At 39.5% G+C, this 26,731-nt stretch overlaps 1 protein-coding gene across 2 annotated transcripts in view; it reads right to left on the bottom strand.

Annotated features, from left to right (window-relative positions):
* Nucleotides 1–6,481: 6,481 nt before the first annotated feature.
* Nucleotides 6,482–26,731, bottom strand: part of SMS (spermine synthase) — a 43,760-nt gene continuing 23,510 nt past the window's right edge. For both annotated transcript variants that reach the window (XM_041399874.1, XM_041399875.1), the window contains exons 5-11: nt 25,637–25,812; nt 23,704–23,858; nt 22,721–22,810; nt 21,631–21,745; nt 21,083–21,162; nt 10,691–10,806; nt 6,482–9,384 (exon numbers count right to left, since the gene is read on the bottom strand). In XM_041399874.1, the coding sequence (XP_041255808.1) occupies nt 9,342–9,384; nt 10,691–10,806; nt 21,083–21,162; nt 21,631–21,745; nt 22,721–22,810; nt 23,704–23,858; nt 25,637–25,812 (775 nt within the window). In that variant the 3' untranslated portion in view covers nt 6,482–9,341. The remainder of the gene's footprint in view (nt 9,385–10,690; nt 10,807–21,082; nt 21,163–21,630; nt 21,746–22,720; nt 22,811–23,703; nt 23,859–25,636; nt 25,813–26,731) is intronic.

Raw genomic sequence — 26,731 nt, 5'->3', positions numbered from 1 at the left:
TCTGGACTAAGACACAAAAGAATTTCCTACTGGCTTACCAACCCTTAGCTCCTCATGTGGGTACAGCCCCCACCACGTTCAGGGCAGCTCAGGACAGAAGAACACTGGTAAGACCTTGATGAGAATTCCTGTGTGCCAGGGTCATCAGAGAGATCAGGATCCCAGGCTGTGCTGTAGCCAGCCAGAATGCAGTCCCATAGCCCAGGATATCAACTATGTTAAGTGAAAGCCCTCCATTTCCTCACAGGACTTTCTTACACTTCCCAGAGGCTAAGACCTGCTCCTCTTACACAGGCCTTTCCTAACTTTTTCTGGTTCCAAATCTTTCCCTAGAAAAGCAGTCTGAAAAAATGCACTGCCACGTTCCTGCTTTTCAGCAAGGTGCTGACTGTTGCTGAAATGAATTCATTCCCTTTGCTGTCACTACTCCCACTTTTCAGAGCACCAGAACACATTATCAGGAATGATGCAAATGCAGCTCACTTCACTCTGAGTCAATCAGATAAACTCACACTCCTGTCTAGGCTTTCACAGTGTGATGCCATGACTACATTTTCTTGGGACATTGAAGCATTTGCCTTTGGAAAAAATGCTCTTAAGAGGTATGGAATGCTTTCAACCTCATTTCATAAAAACATTTATAGCTTGCTGCTTTTATTTTAACCACAACTTTTTCTTCCCTGTATGTGGGTGTAAAAGGAACTATAAAACATAACTTTAAGCTAAATAAAATACTGAATGAAACACATCCATTGTTGCATGAATCTGGATGCATTATAAAATATTTAAAGCTTCATAATTCAAATATATTTTGGTCAGCATGACATAAAATGCATTTTAGTGTGTTTGAAGTTCAGATGTATTTGAGTATCATTTGTTCACAATTAAATGCTTTTAAATGGCCACACTTCTGTTCACTGGAAAAATTATTTACTCTCTGCCACCAGACAGCCAAGCAGGTGCTGGAAAACCAGGTGAGAAGCATGATCCAGACCTAGACCATGTTGTTCTGCTCTCTCAAATAATGCATGCTCAGTTAAGAAAAATACTTCTACTGGATGAAGGAACTCACCATGGCCCACACAGGTACCCTGCCACTGTAACTGAGCAGGGGCTTGCCTTTGTGATAGCACGTAACAGCACTCCTTGTAAAAAAGTGTCTAAAACCACATTACTGATTTTGCTTGTAGTATAAATGAAATTAAATAATGGGCCTCACATTTCTTTCTTTTTCAAGAACAGAAAAGAAGGTCAAGAGTGAAGAAGCTTTTGTTGCACAAAATGGGTTCTGTCCCCATATTCTTTAAAACAAATTCCTCATGAGAAAATGTATCTAAAACTTGAGTAATATTATCATCATATTTTTAATCTCATTCTCAGAAGAACAGAAAAAAATCAGTCCATGTAACCAAAATCAACTGGGACAGCCAAATGGCTGACATAAAATTTTATTTAAAAGTTTTGAAGGTATGAATGGCAACAAGAAACCAAAAAACAACACATCCCCCTACAAAGCTACATCACCAGCAGAGTACTGACCCAGATAAAGCTTTTAATTCCCACTAGATCAAAGTTACTAGCTAACCTTTTACGTGCTGTCAAAAGTTCAAATGATTTGAAACTTCTGGATGACTGAAATCAAAATACCATAGAATATCTTTAGTTGGAAAGGACCCATAAGTAATTCAGTAGATGGGATCAGAAAAAGACAGGAAAAAAACCAAGAGGTAGCCCCCTTAACAACTCCTCTCCGTATTTCTAAAGCAAGTATAAACCACGATGCTCTGCAGCCTTTACTTTAAACATTTTTCCAATATTCTACACCTGGTGTGACTTGCTTCTCAATCCCACCACCAGTTCCAATTCCTGCTCACCATTGAGGTCTGCCAGCACATGAGGAGCCAGACAGGTTTATTTGAAGCACAGACAGCTTTTTTTGTCCATTCATTTCAGCAGTGTAGCTGAGCAATATCAGTTTCCCATTTCCCTTTAACATCTCTGCTTGCTTGTTTTTAACCCACTTGGTTTGTCACACAGCCATGGGAGAGCTCCCTGAAACTCTCATGGAAGAGGGGACAACACAGGGTGAGGCCAAAGCAATGAGAGGGCAGAGATAGCTGGGACCATTCACTTAGCACAGCTAGTGGAATAAATTACTCCACAGCAACCCTCTCCCATAAGCTGCAACACTGGGGGGACTGGGTTAAACAGATCTTAGAAAACACTCCAGTCAAGAAAGTCTTGAATTTATCTTTGAGAAGTTACAGCTAATTCAACTTCCATACATCTCATAATCATTTGCAGCACTTCTAGAAACAGAAGTTTAGAGAGACAGGGGACAAGAGGGACTCTACCTTCCAGCTTCAGCAAACCTAAAGGGTTTGGTCTGTATTGGGAGCAAGCCCTTAAAATAGTTCTAGCACAGCCCCTAGGCTGAAAACACACACTGCAATACAAAGGTTCGGCAGTAGTTTGGCTCGTAGATTTAGCTCAAGAGAACAACCTCTTTCATTGTTCCAGAAGTTCCAAAAGTTGTTAATATTTTCATGCCTCCAGGCTAAGCAGTCAGCAACTTGAAAATGGTTTGGACTCCTCAATTTTAATAAGGCTGTCTCCTGCCCTACTTACCCAGAAGAGCACTAAATTCCTCTCTTGTTTTCCCAGTCATACCTAATGTATCACCTGTTTTTTTAAAGGTTGAAGGTGTTCCAGGGAGACCTCAGAAAAATGTCCTTCCTACAGGCCTCCTAGAGAGGTGGTGAATGCCTCAAGCCTGCCAGCATTTAAGAAGCATTTGGGTAATGCCCTTTAACAACATGCTCTAACTTTTGGTCACCCTGAGGTGATCAGGAAGCTGGACTAGATACTTCTTTTTGCTCTAGATGTTCCTTCCAGCTGAGTTTCTATTCCACTCATCATTTTACCAGTTACCAAACTGGTTCAATATGTTGCCAGTTAAAAATGCAGGGAAGCGAGCAACAAAGATTAAACACCTCTCACACCCCATCTTTTTTCTTGGATTCAAATTCACCCCTTCCTTGCCCCATTCCCCTGAGAGGTGCAAGGCACCGAGCTGTGCTCGGTCACTACCACCAACTCTACCCTGCTGCTCCATTTTCCACACACTTTTCCCTTGCTCCAGAGTGGGATCCCACCCAAGGGCCTTCAGGATAAACCTGCTGCCAGAGGGGCTGTAGTTTCTTCAGGGAACAGCCACGTGCCCCAGTGCAAGTCCTATGGAGAGCAGTGTGGATCCCTACTCTGGCCTAGCTCCTCCAAGGGCTGCAGGGAAGCCCATTCTCCACTGGAGCCCTACGAAGGCAGCAGGGGAATGAATCTCTCCTCTGATGCCTGCCGTGCTTTCTCCCCTCCTCCTCTCACCTTGCTGCTCACAGGGCTGTTCCCAACTCCACTGTGCAGCATTGTGTCACTTCTCAGCCCATCTGCAGTTTCACTGCTCCCAGGCCCAGAGACCTGGGCCAAAGACACCCATTTACCTGCACCACGAGCAACCTCTGCAGCTGCCTGGGAGACAAAGGCAACACTTCTACTGTGCAGTGCAGAAAAAAAAGCAAACAGAAGAGTCTGTACACAAGGCCATCTCTCAGAAGCCATCAAACTGCATCCAGGGGTGGGTGAGGCGCCAGCAGTGGGTGAAGGTCTGACAGGCAGGAACAGAGTAACTCAGGGGCCTCTACAGGCCTGTGGGGCTCACTTGTGGGACCCTAGAGGAAAACCTTCGGAGGAGCAGCTGACACTTTCTCTAGTCTTGAAAAAAGACTGGGGAGACGTTACTGCTCCCTGTAACCACCTGAAAGGAGGTTGTAGAGAGGTGGGGTCACTCTTTTCTCCCTCGTAATAAACAGTAGGACAAGAGCCTGTGGCCTCACTTAGTACCAGAGGCAGCTTACACTGGCTATTAAGAACAATTTTCTTCACTGAAAGCATTGTGAAGTACTGGAACAAGCTGTCCAGGGAAGCAGATGAGTCACCATCTATGGAGCAGATATGGCATTCAGGGACACGGTTTAGTGTTGGCAGTATTAGGTTAATTCTTTATTATCTTCATGCCTCTATTAAGTGCATCTAGACTACAACTTAAGCCACATGGCTGTCTGCAAATAAGCTCCAGAAAATGCCAGCAGATAATTTTCCTTTCCTTAGTATTTAACTGTTATATATACTGTAAGAATTTTACCATCCTAGTATAAACATTTTAATTCAAGACACAAGTGAAGATTTCTAACAGTATTTGGCCCTTTCTAAAAAGAAAAGTCATGGCATGATCCTGTAAGTATTCTGTCAGTCTTCATTTTAAACAATGAGCTGTCAAAAATTTGTTTCCTGAAAGAAACCTGTCATCCTTCCACCCCAATTAACTAACCAGTGGTTATAAAACATCATTGAAAACACCTAAGTGCTACATGCCAATCACTAGGAAATAATTTCACACAGAATGTCCCAGTGAGGAGCTTAAGAGCAGAACCAGGACAAAGCATGGAATAAAAATAGTTTTTAAAATCAAACCCATCAGGTCTGATAATTAACTCAAGTTAAACGGGGAAGTGTTAGATAACATTATCAACTACCAGAACAATAAGTCTTCACAGAGCTGTACACACTCATCTTTGTTATTCCCATCTACTAAACCATTGTTTTCCATGGTGCATTTCTGTACCTATACAAAGAACAGCTGCATTAAAATGTTTCCATTATACACCAATAAAGTACTTTTGTATTTGGGTGCAGCAAAGGCAGTATGGCACATTGTGCTGTGCATTCAACATTGATGAGAATTTCCTCTCAAGTAACACACAAAGTTATCACGGCATGTTGAAGTCAGATGGCTGTAGCAGTGCTTTTTAGTTATTACCATACATTTGCCAGTTCTGATCAGTATTTCCAGTTCCTGGAGCTGAAGACAACAGAGATGCCACTGGTATCTTCCTGCCTTCCTCCCTTCCATGCTCAGTGACAATCCATGACAGTTAAATCCCACAGCTGCCTTGCCTCTGGACTTCATGAAGTTTGTATTTATTTGCTTCAGTAATCAGTCTACCCTTAAACACTCCTTAATATGAAGTTTCCTTTTAGTCTTCATTTAATTTCCAGCAGTTAAGCTCTTTTCCTTCGAAAATACTTAGAAGACATCTTGCACTCATTACTCAGTTAGAAAAAACCAACAACAAAACAAACCCAAATGTTTCCAATTTCTCCTCCTTCTCCATCCAATACCATCAGAGGACAGGCTGGGCAGTGTGACTGGCACTTTTTTGTATGTCCAGATGTGTTCCCCAAATTCCCACACCACATCTGTTGTGTTGTCCTTTTTCTTGGTTCCTCATCCTGGCTCATTTCCTCAGTTCCTTTTCAACTTAATGCCTCTTGCCCCTGCACCCTTTCCACTCTTGACACTGCACAGGAATACTTCTCATCAAACTTCCAATTATGAAGTTAATTTCACATTTTACTTTTCCTTCTTTCTACCTTCTCCACTTCCACCTCTGAAGCTCAAGTTCATTGCAATGTATGATCACAGCATGAACTTTTTCATATCCTCGCAGTTCCCATTCCTCATTCCTTGCTTCCTAAAGCATTCCACATTTCAAAAAGGCACTTCTGAGCTGCTCAGTGCTATGAATATTAATCACTGCAGCAGTTGCTTACTTTGCTACTTCTCTCACTTGCTCCCTCGGCATCTCTAATGACTCCAACTACTCTTCTCTCTGTGGGCAAAGTTTGTCAGCTTTCTCCTATTACCCACAGGCAACATCATCTGCAGTCTCCTGTTCCTCAATTAAAATAAGAAATTGAATTCTCTTCCTCTCACCCATCCCCTCACCTTCTTCCCTCCAGCAAGCTGTCAACACCTCAAACTCTCAAACAGCAAAAATAAAAACCCAAGATACCTATCTTCCCTACCGTGCACGCAGGCGCTCCAAAATTACTCCTTATTCTTACTCTATGTGTGAGACTTTTTTCCCCTCAAAGTTAAGACTTCCCCCTTTTCTTTCTCCCTACTAGCAAACTTTCTGCTATCACTGTACTTCATGCAGATGTGAATACTTCTCTTTTCCAGTTAGCTGGAATTCATGTAAATCTCTATATTTTCTGGGAGTAATGTCTTTCAATGTATGACATTATTCTGACATGTGATTTGGAAAGACTAATAACTTCTTTAATGCACCCATCCTGTTTGTGCCCTTCTCCCTGTTTCCTAAACTTCGGTGCTAGTTTCCATCATTCTCAATGTCACACTGACTTCTCCTAAGCCTGTCTTTTCTCTGTGCCACACAATGAGTCACACTGTCACCTAAAGCCAACTCCCTGCTTTAGTAGAAAAACTCAAACTTCCACTTAAGAGACCATCAAAGCATTCACATCTAAAATGTTTGGCAGAAAATTAACTCTTTCTAGACAAATATCACTGAAGCCTCAAGTGATTCCCCCCATTACAAATAACAGTGCACTGTTCCATATACAGAGTATCTTACCTGAGCATTTATTATATGGAAAATAACAATTTATTACTCTGAGACAGAAAAGATACTCAATAAAAGGACCAGGAAGTACCTTTATGCAACAAGGTAAGAGGAGGTACAATGGCAATCATCATACCCATCAATTCTGTCATATGAACACAGAGTCCACAATGGATTTAACAATTCAAACACACAAATAATGACAGCGTACCTTTATTTTAACACGTGCACTGCACTGATGCAGTAGATACAATGCCAGCAGTCTTCTCCTTGCACAAACTACTATCAATCAATAACTTCTACGTGGAAGCAGCATTTAGTGCAAAGAATAATTAAGAAACCTCTAATGTAACCATGTCTTGGGAACTGTTTGCATACATAGTGCAGCAATCACAGCCATTTCCCAACTGCCCTTAAACATGGAAAATTGATCAGCTATAGCAGTTTGTATTTGAAAATTCTACCACACAGACTTGTTTTTCTTTTAAAAAAATCTATACTACAGCAACAAATAAATAAAGACTAACAATGTGTATATATATTTGCTCCAAATCAACTCAGCAACTTAAAAAAATATAATGTTCAGTGTTTGCTGAACTGCTTTATACTGCATCTATCACTGCGAAACACTACGTTAAAAAAAGTTAAAGAAAAAAGATAATTCTTCCAACTCTCTTCCTACTCTATTAGTTGAAAAGTTTGCAAGCACTGCTGTCTCTCAGTTATTAATATGCAATTCAGGTCCCCTGGTCATTCTGGGAATCTTTACAGAACATCCCTGCACATCCAGCAGCTCCCTGTGCAGCGATACCAAAGGGAAGGACAAGCCCCGGCACAACGAGCAGATTAAGTCATCTTCTAGTTCACGAGTTTCCTTGCTAAAAACCAAACCACCCCCACCTGTTGTGACTGATTTCTGCATCTGCCAAGCTCACTCAGGAACACAGATGCTCTGAGCTCTGTCCCTGTGGGCTTCACTTCATCTACATAACTAATCACACTAAGAACCAATGGAAATATTCATGCTTGCACAGTTATGGATACAACTGTTTACAGGATATCTGCATTCATCTGCAGTCCTGGATCATAAATGAAGAGTCTCTATTAGATTACAGGTAATAATATCAAAGTATTTTCTGGGATGTCTACAACAGACCTAGAACACTCAGAGAAATATAGGAAACTTTATTCTATTAGAGGGAAGCTCTGTTCTTTGGGAGTATTCAGTGATTCACAAGCTGCAGGCCATGGAAGAACTGTGCCCTGTGTATATTAGAGAATTAACTGAGATAGTTTAAAATAGTAAGACTGAAAAATGCTTCTATTGGCTATCGAAACCAAAAACATTTAGACCAACTAAAGGCCAAAGAAAAAGCAAATTTTGGCAGATTTTCGAGTCATTCTAGAATTCTGCATAGGCTACTCAGATTCTAGGAAGAGTTCATATATGTGGGATGCAATAACATTTTTCTTTATGTATGGTTTAGAAACAAAGGACAGCTTTTGTACTTTTTTTCATTAACAGTATATTGGCAGGGCAAATCAACTCTCTCCAATAGAACTAAGAAAATGTTGATATGGTGAAACATCATTGCTCAGGATTAGAGTGTTCAGGGAAATAGTGCACTTTTTATTCTACCCTGGAAAAGTAAAAAATGCACATATTGGTCATATCTTTACTACCTCCTTTCAAGTGGGATTTTTAAGCACAAATATTTTAGTCACTACATAGCAAACTCTTACAAAAATATAACTTTTGATAGCATGAGAAACTGCTGAAGAAAAATGCATTTTCTTTCAGAACAGAACTACAAGGCACCCCAGCTTCTACTGATTTTTACACTGCAAGTGAAGCTAACTGAGCAAGAGCCTCACACAATGTGGCCCATCTGTGGCAATACAACCAGCACTGACCCTACTGAAGCACACACACACTTCAAAACATTCAGTACAGGTGCACATAAAGATAGATCATATCACACCCACATTTCTTCATCCTCTAAGCCAACTTTTACTTCAAAAATCTAGTGCTTCCCATAAGGCTGGGGAGAGGATATGCCCACATGAACCCCATTACACCCAAATTCTTGCACCATGGTGGAATGAAAACCTATCCTTGATCTTCATGCTTCAGTACAAAGCTACTGTCAAATCCATATCAGAATCCAAATAATCAATATGGCAGCAACTAAAAAAATCCAGGAGGTAAAAGGTCAAAGATTCTTCTGCAGCAGAGATTACAGCAGTGATGAATTGCTAGGGTAAATAAAAATTTAAGACTGGCATTCTTCCCTTGTCAACGAAGGACTTGGAGTATTCTCCCACAAGATTTTTTTTCTTTTTAGTTATGCCCTTTTGCCGTATGGAAGCATTGCAGTGTTCATTTAAAAAAACCAAAACCACACAAAAACCCTCACCCATTTTTAAAAAGCACCATAAATGACAAATCTGTTGGAAAAGCAAAAACAACAAAAACTCCATGGACCATCCTTCAGGGATGAAATGCTAAAGATGTCTTTTTTAATCAACCAGTTTGCGAAGATCTACAAAAAATAAAAAGGATCACATTCTAAAGGTTCAGTGCAGTCAGCAGCTATATAGTTTTGCTGCTTATTCATCTAAGTTGACTTTCAAAAATAATACCCTAGCTCGTCAAAATATACATTTTCCATTTGCTTTTAAATTAAAATAATAATAAAAAAACATTTAAAGAATTCACAATCAATAGCATGACTAAGTTTCAGGATCATCTACAGCATATATAATTTAAAGGTTCAAGATGCCAATATGCAGCATGTGGCAGGCCTATATGCTCCATGCAGCATGTACATTTAGGATCATCTCAAATAATCTTGATGCTCAGATGTTAGTCTGTTTCTTCCAAATCGTGTAGAATACCCATCTGGAGAAAATAAGTAGTTAAGGAAAAAAGGCAACACTTGTACACAGTTCAAATGCAGTTCTTTTTACTTATATTCAAATTCTGAAAACTTCTGGTAGCTCATAAAGGATAGGGAAACACTCAAAAGTGAAATTTACCTGGATTCCCCACTTGACTCAGCAGTTCAAAGATGCCTACTCTTGAAAACACATACATGTTCCATTAAGGCCTGGCAGTCATAAAGGCAAAAGTAACCAGTTTCTCTGAAACTGTAACCTTTAAGGGCAAGTGTCTTGATATCCTTCACATTCTTTATTCTTGAAAATGCAAGGTCAAATCTGGATTTCACAAAGAGCTGCCAATAATGAGAAGCAGGAGGAGCTGGCTATAGGCAGTCTGGAGTCAGTACAGGGTGAGTATGGGGCTGCAGCAGCGAGCACTGCCAGGCTTAGAGACACAGGAGGGAGGCAAATGAGCACACACGACAGAAGAAGGGCTGCGGCAGGAGCGTGTGCTTAATGCATTACGAACAAGAAGATTGTGGGAAGATGTTTCCTGTCAAGAGAGACAGCCACAGCAGGCTTCACTCTGCAGAAACATTTCCAGGGAGATGCCACAAAAGCAGCAAACACTCAAGGCAAATGTAGATGGCAGAACCACCTTACAGCAGATCAAAATGCCCCTCTCACACTAAGGGCTTGAAGTTTAAACTTCCAGGCTCCTTATGTAACTTCTTTACCACCCACAAATTAAAGAAATTCCAAAGGATTATTTTTAGGAATGGGATGTTGCTGAGAAGATGCATGCCCATCTACTTGGAATATTTTTTTCCAGTAACACTAACTAGTTAGGAATCACTCTTCCCCATTTCCCAGCCTTAAAGTCTGAGCTCTATGTTCAAGAACAGCTCTATCAGATAATATCTACAGATCTGGATCATGCTAATCTGTATGATGTTAGTTTCTCATTTCAGTAAAAGAAGAAAAGAAAGTAAGAAGATACAGCCTTGTCAGAACTTCCAGGCAGCATTACCCTTATCGCACAGTTTATCCTACATCACATACACCACTCAAAAACATTAGCAAAAACACAGCCTATGCATTAAAGGTACTGATAATTTTATCAGCTGTGAATTTACAGCACTTTTAGAAAACAATTCCTACAATTATCTTCAAAATAAAACTGCAATAGTTCATTTACTATGAAAAAAACATTAAATATTTAAATCAGAACTGCCTTTTTGCTTGAGTTCATTACCTCCAAACAAGCTATGCTTGTTTGATTTATTAATACACACTCTCCAGCCTTCTTCAGTCTTTAAGGATACAATTCCATGTAGGAGGGAACACACACAGTTTCTTTTGAAAACTCCACAGGACAATAAAGCCTGCTAAGCTGTTCTTCATACAGAGTCAAGGCATCAGTCAGATTGATACAGTTTCCCTAAAGAAAAAAAAAAAAATCCCAGTCACAATCAAGCAAATAAGCAAAATTTCAGATGAACATATACATTTTGACATTACTGCAAGGCTCCCACATATTTCAGAACCAGATACATGCTGTTCTTAATATTTAATATTTACAATGCAAACACTGAACAGCTTGTCTTCATTCTGCCTACAGCAAACAACAATTTGTATCCTTTCAAGAAAGGGTAAGTGTGGGGGGATTATCTATATTCTCATTAGCAGAAGCAACCATTATATGAGGGCTTCCACTTTAAACAGACCACCATGTGTTGTTTACCTATAGCATCTACTCCATGACCATTTTCTTTATAATTACTTAAACGTATTAGTCAACAATATTACAACATCCAGATTTTTCTCAGTTATTTAACACTGCCTAGATCTTACAGTGTTTAAATGCACTTTTAAAAAACTATAGCCTATTAATTTCAAACAGATTCTTCCACAAAGCAATATGTCAAAATTCATCAAGTTATATACAAGTTCTCTGGCTACGGGCTACATTATCTTGAGTTTCCACATGTCATACTGCTGAAAAAGAAGATTTTCCTACAATACTTTTTTTGTCTTAGGAGTGAAATGACACCTCATTCTTGGAATACAAACACATCAAGGATTGAGTGAGGTATTTAAAAAAAAGCAAACCCCAAGAAACACCCCACCCCCCAAAAACCCCAAGTCCAAAAACCCCCAAAAAAAACGCAAACACCCACCCCCACCCAAAAAAATTAAAACAAAAAACCCCACACAACTCTCCCCTAAGCAACTCCTGTTTGCAAGCACTACCTTGTCCCAGGCTAAGTATTAATAAAAAGCAGAAGTTACTGCAATGTATACCTGGGGTGTGCATATGGAGAAAGCTCTAATTAGAAGTCTGAGTTCTCCATATCCATAACACATTTGAAGACTTAATGGTTACAGTGAGCTCACCAGAACACCAGACTGAACAAGCACCAACTACCCAAAGCAATAAAAGTAAATTGTGTAAGTTCAGTCAAAAAAACTTTGTTAAGTTTCTTGACTACATAACCGAGTAGACAAGCAAACACTTTACAACCTTAAATTCAATGGTCTTAAGAAGAGTGTGGCAAATACAAGTTATTTGGATGCTAATTTGAAATTAAGTGAAGTTGAATACAATCACCACTGCATGGTCTACAAATCATTCTGGTTGTTTTTTTCCAGGTATGATGCACTAAATGAAGACTCACCAAAAAGAAGTGTACTGTTCCTGTGGCACAGCACAGAGAAAATATATTCTGTCATTGTGGTAGAGGTGGAGATATTGTTAAAGGCCCTTGGCACACTGACAGCCAAATGAATTGATTTGTAGACTTCTACTTCCACCACTTTCCTGAGCAATCTTCAGCTCAACCCAAACATGATGAACCAGGCCCCAAACATGACAACCCAACCATGCTGTAACACCGCACATCAACAGCAAGTTACGTGATGACTATGAATCCCTCCTGCCCACTCAGTGTGTGCCAGCCTGGCCGTATGTGGGGCAGGATGAGACCTTCAGGAGATGCATGTCCCCATCTTCCCCTAGTGGCTGGGCTTACTAGCATGTAGTATAAATGTCTTTTACTGAGATCCAGCACAAACCCTGCTTTCCTCTTCTGATTTCTGATCAGTAGATACAGAAGAATTAACCAGCATTTTCAAGAGCTATTCTCAATACAAAAATCCTCAGCTTTCCCACACATTTTACCACTTCCAGTGGAGGAACGTTTGCCAAAGAAGGCAAAAAGAAGAACAAAAAGGAAATTTTTATGTTAACAAATACACACACCCCCTAAAGATCCAGCACAAGAGCCAAAACCCCACAAGATGATAGCGAGAAATGCAAGGCACAGAAGTTGTGTTATAAAGAAAAGGAGTCTAAAGCAACAGCCTTCATCTACAGAATTGGCAGGATCTTCCTACTGCTCTGAATGACTTTGGGAAATGTCTGTGTGTACACACAAGTACACATAATTTTGGTGTTTTTAACTAACCATTGACCATTTTAACTGACCATTGAACTGAATGCAGTATCTCTTTGGTTCCTGCCATTCAGTAACATGTGTAACCTGCTCCTGACTGTGAAGGAATGCAGATAGCTCAGTCAGAAAACACCAGAGCTAATGAAAAAATCAGCTCCCTTAGATTCATATCTTATTCAGTATTTTACGATCTCTGACTTGAAATGAGGACCCCAGGAACCAAGGACTTACTCAATGCTTCCAAAGTGTCTGATTGCCTATGTTTCACACATTGTGTTGCTCTGCTAAGACACTACAAAGCTTTTAAATCCAGGAGCAGTCTTTAAGAATGACTTGTTTTACTGTGCAGCTTATTTTTGGTGCTCCCAGATTTTTTTAAATGGCCTTAAAATTATTACATGCACACAATGCAATTGAAAATGAATTTTTACAAAGCAAGGAACTAAGATGTGTTTGAACAAGTACTATCTGTGCTCTATAAAGCATACAACAGGCAGAGGCTAAAACAAGCAGAGGTAACGTTTGAAATCAGTATTTCTAATCAGCTCCATTTACACTGATTTTTCCATGTAACAACATCAAATGATAACTAGAACCAAAGTGTAAAATGTACATTCTGACTTGGGGATTTATACTATTTTTCCTACTTTTTATTGGTAGGATTTTTTCACAGTGTATTTAAAACATTTCTATTTCCAGAGGAAGTGTAAAGAGAATTCATTCCACTGATCTTCCTCTGAATTTTCTGCATCCTGCTCAATTTTTCTTTTGGATTGTGCTGAAGTCTTCAAAAGCAGAAAAGAAGACCTCAACATAAAAAAAAAAAAAAAAAATCTTAACACAGCATCTTGACAATGGTCTGAGGCACATGATGTGATTCTTGGGGTTGTCCTGTACAGGGCCAGGAGCTGGACTTGGGTGATTGTTGTGGACCCCTTCCACATCACGAAATCCTATGACTCCACTCTATCACTCTAATCCTTTAAAAATCATATTTGGGAAAGCACACCTTCAAAAGAACTTGCATAAAACATGTTTGATTATAATTTTGATCATATTGCACAAACAAAGCAGTACTTGTTTATTTGGTAAAGGAAGGTGACTTCTAATATAGAAATTTTCATATTTGGGTTTGGGTATCAGAAAAGAAATGAGACTTGTAAAAACTAGAAGAGTAACACAAACTGAGCACAATGAACAGACTGCTGCAGTACTTGTTTAGTAACCTGTTATTATCCAGGGGATTGTGGTGGGCTTTTTTGGTTCAGCTGCCCTTTACCAAACATATCATTTTGTTTCAACATCAGACTGAATGCAAACGAAAACTAAAAAACAACCTGTGTGTGTAATTTGAGTCACAAATAGGAACACTCCTAGGTAATTTACAGAGCACACCACTATTACGTAGGAAGTTGAACAGGATACACAATGATAGAAGAGTATACAGTTTCCCAGACTGTCGCTTCAATATTTCATTATTTCTCCCTTCTCCAGCAAGGGACAAATCACTGCAGACACCATGGAAAACAAATTACAGGAACAATGAACCCGCCAAGAAACAATTTTTACTTTTCAAACCCACAGCTCCCCAATCTCCAAATCAAGATCTTGCCTAAAGGTTCAGACAACTCTCCTGGCTCTTTTATCAACCTTTTTCTTCTGGACAAACATTACAAGATTTTATAGTTCTGAATAGTTGGTTTTTTTAACTATCTGGCTTTACTCAACACAAAGTTCAGCACTCCAAAAATCAAATCTACAAAACTTAAGGCTTATTTCAATAAACTTGTTGAAAAAAAAAATCAGTATCATTAATACCTTTCTTTAAACCATGACCAGCTTTATTAACCACGACTGCAGTGTTAGTAACAATGTCAATCACACTTAGATGTTCCAAATTCACCATGATGCCACAGGGAACCAAGCCCAGAATGCAACGCAGTGTTCACTTTAACTCCCACTGCTTAATGAAGAGTTATGTGGTAGAGCAATGCATTGTTTGTTCTGAACAGACACCACACAACTCAAACAATAGCTAATACTGAATGTTGTTTAACAAGGTTTAAAGCCAATGACTCACCAATTACACGTTTTCAAAAAGCAAAATCACTTTCTCTTATTTTCCCCACAGGGTTCAGCCAACATTTCAACATAATACAAAAGCCCCTACCAAACTCCTCTCCCCAGCCCCCCCTTCACTTAATCTGTTCCATGTCAAACAATTTGGCAGGTAAGAACTAGGAGAACGATGACAATTTTTTTTACCCTTAAGATGCATCCTTCTGGCACAAAAGTACTTGAGGCAATTTTAACTTTGAGATTAACAAATCTTAATCTCTAAAACCTTCCTTAAAACAGTTGGCTCCTGAACTGTTTCACAGCCTTTGCATCCTGAGTCTGCTCAGTGCTTGCAGTCACTTCAACAGCTCAAGCCCATCTCCCAATACGCATTTTTCTGGGCTCTCACAAGGCATAAATTCTGTAGTTCCGTGGGTTTCGTTTTTACGTTTCTACAGCACAATGCACAACAAATTTAAATAACAAATACAATTCTGGACAGACAAAAAGCATTCCTTAAAGTAAGTAGCAAAAAAAATAATTGTTTAAATTAACCCTGTAAGTTCCACTTAACTCTGCCCATCTATAAAGAAGATGTGTCCATCAACTGGTTACATGTTGAACTTAGGCCACTATGCTTCCTCCAACCCTCAGAAAGTAAACTAGTGAGCTGAAAGTAGGTGAAAGGGTTCCTTTTCCATACTTGCCCATTTTTTACATGTCTCACCCCATATGCTATTGTCACAAGCCACCTTTGTCTGTGACTGTATGCCAGAGAAGTTTAATTTTTATGTTTAGCATGGGTTTCTATTTTTATTTTATAACGATGTGCCAGCATTGGACATGGCCACGGTTTGGTTTTATCCTTCCTCATTTCAGAGTGACTAATAAGCAGCAAGACACAGAGCATGAGACAATCGCATCAAAGCTAGGCTTAGATTTTGGGGGACAGGGAGGGCCGTTAAGGAAATAATGGAGGCAAATCCAACTCCAGTGGCTAAACTCTCAGTAACAAAAGGAAATTAAAATGTCTGTTTCTTAAAGTCTCTCAAACTACCAAGAAATCACAGAGGCTCACACAGGGACATACAGCCATTCTTCCAGCCTCCTTTCATGGTTCAGTCATGGAGAATCTTGTTCCCTCAATGGAAATGCTAATTAGAAAGCCCACACAGCAGCCAAAAAAAGGAGTCTAACTATGGAGCAACATGATGACTGTCTGGACATTTCGAGGGCAGTATAAGAGAGTGGCCAGGAAGAGACAGCTTAGTGAAGGGCCACATGTTTGTGTGGGAGACACAAGATCCCTCCAGTGGGTCAGTGCTGTTTACTGGAGCCTCAGAATGGTCTGAGTTTCTATCCTGCCTGGGCTGAGTGACCCCAACCAGGAAGTCACAAATTCCTGTTCAGAGGTATTTTTAAAGGTTCTACCATATAAACAGGCTGAAAATTATAGTCTTCTCAACCTCAAAAGATTAGATCAACAGAACAAAAACTAGTACAGAAAAAGGCATTTTCTTAGCTACACATAATCCACTGACACTCAAAGACAACCTTACAATAAGTCTCAGCACCTGACAGAACATGGTTTCACAGCTCTTGGGACAATCCTCATGTGACACTGTGAATGCACAAGACTGATGGTTCAGGTAAACAATAGCCACATATCAGGTTGATATCTACAAGTATATATACTCACTTGAAAGGAATCACTTGGGCCATATAAAAATCATACTTTTAGAAAGCCCAACACTGTAAAGACACTTAACATGTTTAGAAACAAATTGCTGGGAAGGTATATCAGAGATGAAAGTGGACCTCAGGATACACCAAGGTCTTACATCCTTATCAACTCCCATTTCTCTCCACTATGATGGCTGGGAGCCTGTCCCTCCTTGGAGAGCATAACACCAAACACCTCACAGACATGGCCTCATATCATATCATATCATATCATATCATATCATATCATAAAACACTTCAAAGCACCAGCTTCAGAAGAAGAAGAATGGAAATAAGAGCATGCCATATAACCATGGAATCTCAGAGTGGTGGGATTATGTTTAACAGTAAGTTTTCACAAACAAGCTTCAAGTATTAAACCCACAGACAGGTTTGCAAATTCTGCAGACCAAGAGCCCTAAAGCTCACCTGTGCAGATCCTGTGTAGGGTGCAACACTCAATATGGATGATGCAGCTAGAAAAGCAAGGGCATGTAAAGCACGGCTGCTACTCATACAAGTTTTTGTTCTAAGCTGTGATTACTATTTGCACAGAGAAAATAGAGGCATTTTTCCCCAAACACACTTAGACACAAACTTAAAGCAGCAGAGAATGACATCCATTAACTGCCCTTTTATATCTTTTCAGAGCTGAAAAAAAGGAAGAAGTCCCTCCTGCATCTTAAAATTGGCCACATAAGTTCTTATATCCCCTAGGAATACAAACAAATAGTCTGAAAAACCTTCCACAGGCAGAATCTCTTCTAATGTTAATAAACTGCCAGGCAATACCGGTTACCTGCCTCCACCTAGTGGTGACGGGACATTCTGCAGCAGCATTTGGAGACTGCTTCGAGCATCACCACGGAAGGAATGCCGAGGGAACCACCAGGTGTGTTAAGAGCAGCATGCCAGAAACAATTCTTTTTATAATCTCAGATAAATTATATCCATCTGGAGTTAGACAGCACTAGACCCTGCCTGCTGAAAATTCACGTGCAGATCAGAACATTTTCTAAAACTTGTGCAGAGCTCAATGAAGAGGTGATGAGCATTTCCCTTTATTTTTTCTAGCTGTGGCATTTAGACAGACAGGAATACACTACGGGAAAGGATGGCATTCTGTGAACAATTCCACTTTTACGTAAAGCATTTCTTCAGCATTGAAATAAATGACATCCTAACTAGATGCACTTGATTCTGTTCAGGGTGCAAGGAGACAGACTACAAACTACAAAGGACAGAAATTTCCAATGTCAGTACAACATAATGCCAAGGCAGAAGAGACAACTGTAATTGCTGGCTAGTGGTCACCAGGACAACAATCCTTTTGCTGCATTTTTCCTATGAGACAATTCCTCACCATAGCAAAGATGACACTCTAACAAAAGGACATTCCCTCAGTCTCTTTTCTTGATGACATTTAATATTTTTTGTTTTAAAGAACTAAAATGCAAAGAAGGGGCTGGGGAGCACACAGAGTCCTGCATTTTAAAAACACTACTGCCTTAAAAGGCACATGATTTCTTCAGCAAGGCCTGCTATATAACATAAGCATCCTGAAAGCAGATTGCTGGACCAAAAGTAACTTAAATTCCCAATTCCACAGAGATAAAACCATTGGCATTTAATAGCAAACACAATAGAACACTCAAAATCATTTCTGAGTTCCCAATATGTGACTAAGCTGCCAAAGTTGGTAGTAGTCATGTTTGACCTTCTGTCTATAGTCTAACCAATCCTCCAAGTAGCAAGCTCCAGTTAGTTCAATTGAATTTAAGTTTAAGTAATTTAAACAAAGTTATAGGCAGCTAATTTTATTTAAAGCACCCCAATAATGTGTTCATCCTATGGTCAGACTGTTGAGTTGTCTGAGAGTGTGGAGGTTGACCCTGTCTGGGTGCCAGGTGCCCACAAAAACACTCTGTCATTCTCCTGCTCAGCTGGACAGAGGAGAGAAAACACAGCAAAAGGCTCATGGGCTGAGATAAGGTTGTGGAGGGAACACTCACCAGTTACTGTCACAGGGGAACAGACTCAACATGGTATGGAATAAACTCAATTTCCTCATCAAATCAGAGTGTGATAATAAGAAATAAACCCAAATTTTAACAATACCTTCCCTATCTCTCTTTCCTCCCCAGGGTGAACTTTATTCACGAATTCTCAACTTCCTCCCCACTACACTGATGGAGGATGGGGAATGGGGATTGTGGTCAGTTCATCCCATGTTATTTCTGCTGCTCCTTCCCCCTCAACTCTGCTCTGCTCCAGTGTGGGGTCTCCCTCTGCGGGAGACAGTCATCCATGAACTTCTCCAACATGAGTCCTTCCATGGGCTGAAGTTTTTCATTAATTGCTCCAGCATGGGTCCCCTGCAGCATCACAGATTCTGCCAGGAAGCCTGCTCTAGTGTGGGTTTCCCAGAGGGTCACAGTCTCCTTCAGGTATCCACAAGCTCCACCACGGGGCCCTCCAGGGACTGCAGGTGGATCTCTGCTCCCCTGTGGAGCTTCACGGGCTGCAGGAGCACAGCCTGCTACACCTTGGTCTTCATCATGGGCTGCAGGGGAATCTCTGCACTGGCACCTGAAGAATCTCCTGCCCCTCCTTCAGCAACCTTGAAGTCAGCAGAGCCGTTTCTCTCCCATGTTCTCACTTCTCTCTTTGGCTGCTGTGCAGCATCTTTTGGCCCTTCAAAAATCTTATCCCAGAGGCACTACCACAGTCAGTCATGGGCTCAGCCTTGGTCAGGAGCAGGTCCTTCCTGGAGCCAGCTGGCATTGCCTTTGTTGGACATGGGAGCCCTTCTCACACCCTCCCACTATCAAAACCTGGCCATATTAACCCAATAGAGAGGGTTATTCCATTTTTAGAGAGGACTATTTTGTTTTTTCAGGCCCAACTGGGAAGCGGCTACAAGGACCATCAAATGAGCTGAGCAGTCTATCAATAGATGTATCAAAAGCTCTGATAGCTGTCTGCCCCAGTATTAATTGTCCTTTTTTCAACATCTTCAGGTAGACTAAATTGCTAGAGAACACTGCTTCTATACTCCAGCCCTTGCACTGGCTACCCAGTAGCCCCAAGTTCAATTTTAAGCCATATCATCTTTAATATTGTTTCTTTCCCATCCTGCCATGTACACCTTGTTGCTTTGGGACCAGAAAATTTAACCCTGCATAGTTTCACAACAGCTAAAACCCACCAGGGCTGGTTCAGGATTGCTGTCCTTTCCTTCTTTCTGGGCTATCACATGCTGGAGAGCTGACTTACCTCCTCCCATGAGGACAAAACAAGCAGCAGGGGCTGCACCAGTCTCCACCTCAGCTGGTTCCAGCTGACACAGAACAACCTGCCTGCCCTCTGGCTGCAGCATAGCCATCATTTCAGCTTTCAGCACAAGCTTCTTTTTAAGAGTCCTTCTGCAAAGTCCAACAAAACCAGTCCCCAGATATACATCTATCTTCATTCCAACAAGGTGAGCTAGTATCACCGTGTATGCTACAAGGACAGCAACTGCAACACAACAACTTGCTCTGTTTCCAAAACATTTAGTGTCCCTTTGATAGCAAAGTCTGCCACAAATATTTCCACAATTAACAGGACAGAAATGCCATTAAAATTTGAAGTGTGGTAAAACCATATTAATCATATCTTACATTTCAACCACAAGATAATTTCTCTTGCCCATACAACCACAGCATTTTAAAATAGAGCAGCATATTAGAATTGCCAGAAACCTCATCCCACAAGTTTTGCTTTTCTTTATAAACCTGCACAATTTTACAGTACACCAATTTATATATATTTCAGAGCTTAAGGATATTATTCTAAAATACAGTACTTAGATTCTCCACACATCAGGAGACTAGTTTATGAGCATGACAAAAGAAATACAGCTTCAGAGAGTTAGACTTCACTGAACCATCTGCTGGCTCCTGTCACATTCTTGTACAATAGCACACAACTTTGTGGCATTTCAAATTCAGGATTACCTGAAGTATTATCTGTTGAAAGCTATGCTACAATTCTATTACCTATGAGGTGACTATACCAATTTTCTCATCCCACAGCACCTATGTGAAACTCTTACACTTTAATGAATGACAAATTTCTGTGGTTTACACTCTACAATTAGAGACATTAGCTTAAAAACCATGTATCTCTTTATGAAGTACATCTGTTCTGCTTTTCCAAGAATTGTTTAGCTGCAATATTCTGCAGTGTGCCTTGCTGAGTCTTAAAATTATGCTTTTGAACTCCAGACAAAAGCACTATATATTCAGCTGAAATAATGAAAAAAAGACAAGTCAGTTAGCAAATCCTAACTTTCATGCAAACTGCCTGGTAAGTGATTAAAGGGAGAAAACCAGCTTGAAGTCTATTTTTAGTTAGTTTTGTTGTTTTTTTTTTTTTAACTGAAAATATGCAAATTGCAATAGATACAAAGCAGTACTTTATTACATCCAAATATCATACCTGTGTGAAGTATTTTCCATCTTGTTTCAGGACTTTCATTGAGAGGTCAAGAATCAACCGTAGAAATTCCCATGTGGAATCTGCATATGGGCAATGATTGAAAAACAGAACAGCACATTATTGGCTTATTTACTTATTATATAATCAAGACTTGCAAATTTAAAAAAAAAATTAAAGCCTGGATTAAAAAAAAATGCAAACCATACACAATGGCAATGATGGCAGGAGTATTGTTTTTCTTCACAGGAATTTTCCTCAAATTTCCAATAAATTAGGCAGTGAGGAAAATTTACTGGAGTATGAACTCCAAATACTTCTCAAGAGCTACATGAGTTTATATTATTCTGGAATAAGAGATTAAAAAGAGTGCTAGGCACTTGCTAGTCTTTTCTAATATTCAAAGAAATTTTAAAAATAGTTGTCTTTTTTCTCAGATTTGCTTTGTAAATTGAAAAAATACAAGCATTTATGCTGCAGACTATTATGTAGCAGAAGGACAGAAATGTAAAAATTCTCAGAAGTTTAAGTAAATAAATTAGAAGACTTACCTTCTTCTGGAGATGTGGAGATTGGAACAGCTGTCAGATCATTAATTACATAATCAAACATTCTTCCTTCTTTGGCATACCTCTTCAGTACAGGAATACAGTCTTCAATTAAAACCTGAAAGAAAGAAATATTGTTGCTAGTCCTAAAAATACCCTAAAAATGACCAGGTAAAAAGAACAAATGTGGATTAACAGAAATTAGGAGGAAAAAAATGACAAAATTAAATACATGTTTAATTCCAGGCTTCACTTTCAACTTTTTACATCATATAGAAAGGAGGAGCTTTGTAGGAATTATGACAATGAAAACACAGGCATTCCAGGACTGAAGTTCCTAGATCTGTGACCACAGTTCCTTCTACCAAATGCTGACAACAGTTAGCAGTTCCAACACGTGAGTTAAATAAGGTATTTGTATGAAGGGCCACTGATTTCCATGGATTAGCATGTGACTTCTGTTATTTTTTTGTGTGTTTTTATTAGCTAGCTCCTGTAAGCTAATAGCTGTGACAACATCTAAGGGCCAGTAATGAAAACAGAAACATGTCAGATTACACCTGGGCTCATTTGTAAGTGCTATCAGATGCAGCACAAAGAACTCAACTGCGGGGATGCATGACATTTGTTGGGGTTTTTATTTTACTATAATAGCAGTATAATACTAAGGGATTTTGCCTGCAAATTAAAAATAATTGTTAAATGTGTATTACAAATTCAGCTATTTTCAACAGTACAGAACAACTACGAAACACATTTCTCTCTTTTTAATAGTTTCAAGGAATATGTTAAACACAATATTCTTACTGCTATCTCTTCTTTATTTCTAAGTTATAGCAAACATTTTCCTATTTCACATTCCTTAAAAGCTACATATGCAATTAATTTTAGAAGTCTAAAGACTGAGAGTTAAAATACTTCCAACATGAACTCCAGTTATTAAAATAGGCAAGTGTCATACAAAAGGAAAAAAAAAAGCTTCCCAAGCTTGAGTCAGAAGACTTGTCCCCAAAACTTTGCCACAGCAGCCCTTCCAGACTAGGTCTACATCTATTTGAAATACGACTTGTAATGAAAGAAAACAAAGTATTACCTGGTAGCAGTCTCCTTTCAGATTGTCTAAGACATCTCCGCACGTTTTACGCATGTGTTTTTTACACCCGTCAATCACCATTTGGTCAATGTTTGAAGCTTGTCAAGGCATAACAGATTCCAGAAATACAGGTAAGAGTTTCTGTTTCTTCAGAAAGAAGTTCTCAAAGAGGCATTCACAAAGAGACAATTATATGTGTCTATTGGTATATATACTGCAATACTCAACCTTATGCACTGGCCTCCAGATTCAGTAAGATGATCACAAAGTGCTTATTTTTGGTTTTAACAATATTTTTGATACCTTAGGTTATCATTACTGTGAAAGTCTGAAATGTGAATTGTAAGACTACTGAAAACTCCATAAAGTTAAACTAGGGTAAGATTTTAACCCACATTTTTAAAACAGTTATTTTTAGTCTCAGCAAATAGATCTCAAAACCTAGGAAGATCAACATCTCATATGGATAATAGTGGTTTACGTTACAAACTATACCAACTACAGAATGTTGAAAACTTGATTTGTATTGGTATTTTTAGAACAGGATTGGTCAATTCATCAATACAGTTCATCAAATCCTGACACTTCTATTGATTAAATTCTTTTGCTTCTAGGCACTATTTTTTTTATAGCTTTCTTTAGGAAAACAGACAAACTCAAGAAGGCAGAAGTGAGCCCAAACTTGACAGACCTGTCTTCCGTTATTAGAGAAAGCATGAGTCTGATGACAAAGGCACTCCTTTCCAGCCTTATGTAAACTGCTACTGAGAGTTATGGTATGGATTGGGAACCTGAAAGCAGGTGTTGCACAATGATGCACAAATATGTAGTCACTGGGTCTCTCTAAGCTGACAAAAAGATTTCACTTTAGACCCTATCTCCTCATGCAAATCAGGTAACCTGACAGGTTACTATGCTCAGTGCTAAGGTATCAGCAGAAAGCTCAGGTTAAAATGATTGATGGGCCATTTGTCAAAGGATATCTCTACCATAGTAACCATCTTTGGCTTCAGTTTGACTATCTCATATAGTATACCACCATCACCACCTCCTAGGATTAGCACTTCTTTCCCAGTGTAATCTTCCTTTCCACTGCCCATTATGGCTTGAGTATATGCCAGGTCACTTTCTGCCAGATCTGAATGGAAGGAAGAAAGAATTGGGAAGCAATATTAACTCTTCAGTTGCTCTCATTAACTGGTATTAATCCAGAGGTGACACAATACAGACCAAAGCAAAAACATCTACAGAAACAACCTGGCTCTCAGAGACAGTCCAAGTAATGAGATTCTTCTCAGAATCCCACACAGGATTTCTCCAGTTCTCCACACGAGCCCAACAATGGCCACCTCAGCATTGAGAAGTACTGTGTGCCAAGAGAAAAGGTAGCAGAGTTTTTGTAACTTGATGCTCACACTTCACACTTCAGTGGGTTTTTATCTCAGACTCATCCTGCAAGAGATAGGTCTGGAAATTCTTGAAAATACATTGTGGACCCCAGCTAAAGAGCAACCTAATGTACACCAGTGGATCCCTGTACAGAAACAAACATAGCCATTATCGCCCAGGTGCTGAAGGGCCCTGCAGCTTGCCTGCTGCCAGCATTAGCTTCAAAGCAGGCAGTAACACTCTCAAGCTGCAACAACAGGGGCCAAGATCCACACTACCAGGGCCAAGCTCTGTGCAGCACATCCTGTCACTCTGCCTGGCAATCACCATCTCATTTATGAGTGCACAACAACAAAATGAGACAAAGCATTATTTCAAAATCCCATGGAATGGAAATAAGTAATGGCATACTTCCCTTCCTACAAGGCACAATGTTGTAATGTTCAAGCAAAACCTCATCTCCATATTAAACTCTGATAAAAATTTCTGGCTAGAATAACTGAGTATCCAATTTGATGATTTCTAATACAATTCTATCTGGATTAGAAAATACCTTACTAATTAATTCAATAACAGTGCTTTTCAGCTGCCATCTGCACAGAAGCCCTCTCGACAGTTGCAGAAAGCTAATTGAATTGTTAGAGGTACTTCCAATGTTTTCAAAAAGCTCTACTCCAATTTCTTAATTACTCTGCCATTAGAGTGAAGCTAGGTATTCTATCCCTGGACAGCAACGTCCTTCATTTACCAGAGTCAGTCCTTTTCAACATAAGAACTAAGATTTTACAAAGCATAGTCCTTTCATTGCCTAGATTTTCCAGCAAAGAGCAGTCTCCAGCTTTAATGAACAGCAGTCCACCTTCTCCTAAGTCCACTTTCAAAAATACAAAGGTCAGCAGGCACAAAGTACCACATATAAAAACCCCCACATAAAGGTTGGGCCACTACTTTGATTAACTTATAGTTCAAGTTCTATTATTTTGAAGAAAAGTCAAAAGATGTTCACCAATAGGGCAGCTAAATGGTTTGAGACACAGCTGTCCTATACCTCACCCCTAAGCAGGAAATTCCCTTAGAGAATCCAGGGAGCAGCAGGATTATACACACACACACCAGGTATCACTTCATATTTCTCCAGAACTCCAGTGTGTTCTGAAGACTGTAGCTTGTTTTACTGTCAAAGAGAAGCTCTCAGAAAGTTGGACTGGCAACAAGCACAAAACCTCATATAAAAGAATGACATAGGGCAAGCTCTGCTGTAGAACACCATCTTCTATTTTCCTAGGCCACTTTCTGCAGCAGAGATACTAACTCTAGAAAAATATTTTTTTTTTAACTCTAGATTTCACACTGGTCAGCCTGATTAACATCCTTAATATGCAGGAACAGATATATCTGTACATGCACAAACAGCTTCCAGCATCTGAACCATTACCCTTAGACATCTATTAAAACTGCCATAGCAGAATAGAAAACAACACTTTTGACATTTTCATGCCAGAGATCCTTAAATGAGATGATACTTACTAACATCCCCACTGAGAATAAGAATATTCCCAAATTGTTTTGAATGCAGAATTTTAATATTCTGAAAAGGTGAATCTTCATCATAAACAACTTCATCTATGTCATACTCCACCAGGCGCCCATCAGCTGTGGGCCAGTATCTGTCAATAACACCTCCTCTCAAAATGGCTGGCAACCTGAAAAAAAAATATGAAGGAAGTTTACAAAAATCTGGAATGCTTATTTTAAAAAACCCACTTTAAACATACTGTGGATTCACCATAATGAATAATATTTGTGAGAGGCTTCCAAGAAAACTTGCCACATTTAACACTTAACAGATATAAGAAAATTTAAGAATGTTAAATATATAGAGCTTGCTAAGGAAAAGGTAGTATACATGGTTCTTCTATATGTACAACTTCTACAATGTCCTTGCGAATTTCTCTCTGTTCTAAGAGATGGAATTTACATAATGAATGAGCCTCTGTAGAAGAACCAGGTCATGACTGGAAGTTCATAAAATACAAAAACAGCAGGCAAAAAAACATGACAAAACCTCTTCCCATCTTCGGTTTAGTTAAGGATGACATTTCTCTGAGATTAAGTGGATCTCATTCTGAAGCTACACTGAGACACATTTTAATACATAGACAAACAAAAAAAGAACCATTGCAGTGTTTCAAACTGAGCTGGGTCAGCCGGCAGCACATAACCACAATCCTTGATACCACTCAATAGTCTGCATTACTTTTTAAAAGTGGTTAAAGTGTCTGCTAAGATTGTTTTGGGTATGTTGTTTGTGGGTTTTAGGATTTTTTTAAATTCCATAGAGATGTACCTTGGTTCAAATCAGCATTTCACCTGTAAAGAGAAACTATCTTTGAAATGACAGCAAACAAGCACAGAGATTGCATTTAGGCAAAATGTGCAGTCACAGAGCTCATCAGACCTCCCACACACACTTCAAAGAATTAAAGGGGGTTTTTTACAGGAGACTGTAGCAGAAGACCAGATTCAACAAGCTTCTTCTAAATTCCCTAGTGATTCCCAATCAAGTTCCAGAAACACTTCCCACCCGCAGCGAGCCGCCAGATGGCAGCACACGGTGGGAGC

This window comes from Onychostruthus taczanowskii, unplaced genomic scaffold (assembly GCF_017590055.1).
Source record: "Onychostruthus taczanowskii isolate IOZ18803 unplaced genomic scaffold, ASM1759005v1 scaffold17, whole genome shotgun sequence".
In the NCBI taxonomy this organism is placed as follows: domain Eukaryota; kingdom Metazoa; phylum Chordata; class Aves; order Passeriformes; family Passeridae; genus Onychostruthus; species Onychostruthus taczanowskii.
The sequence above is the reverse complement of the archived record's forward strand: the minus strand, read 5'-3'. Positions and strand labels throughout refer to the sequence as shown.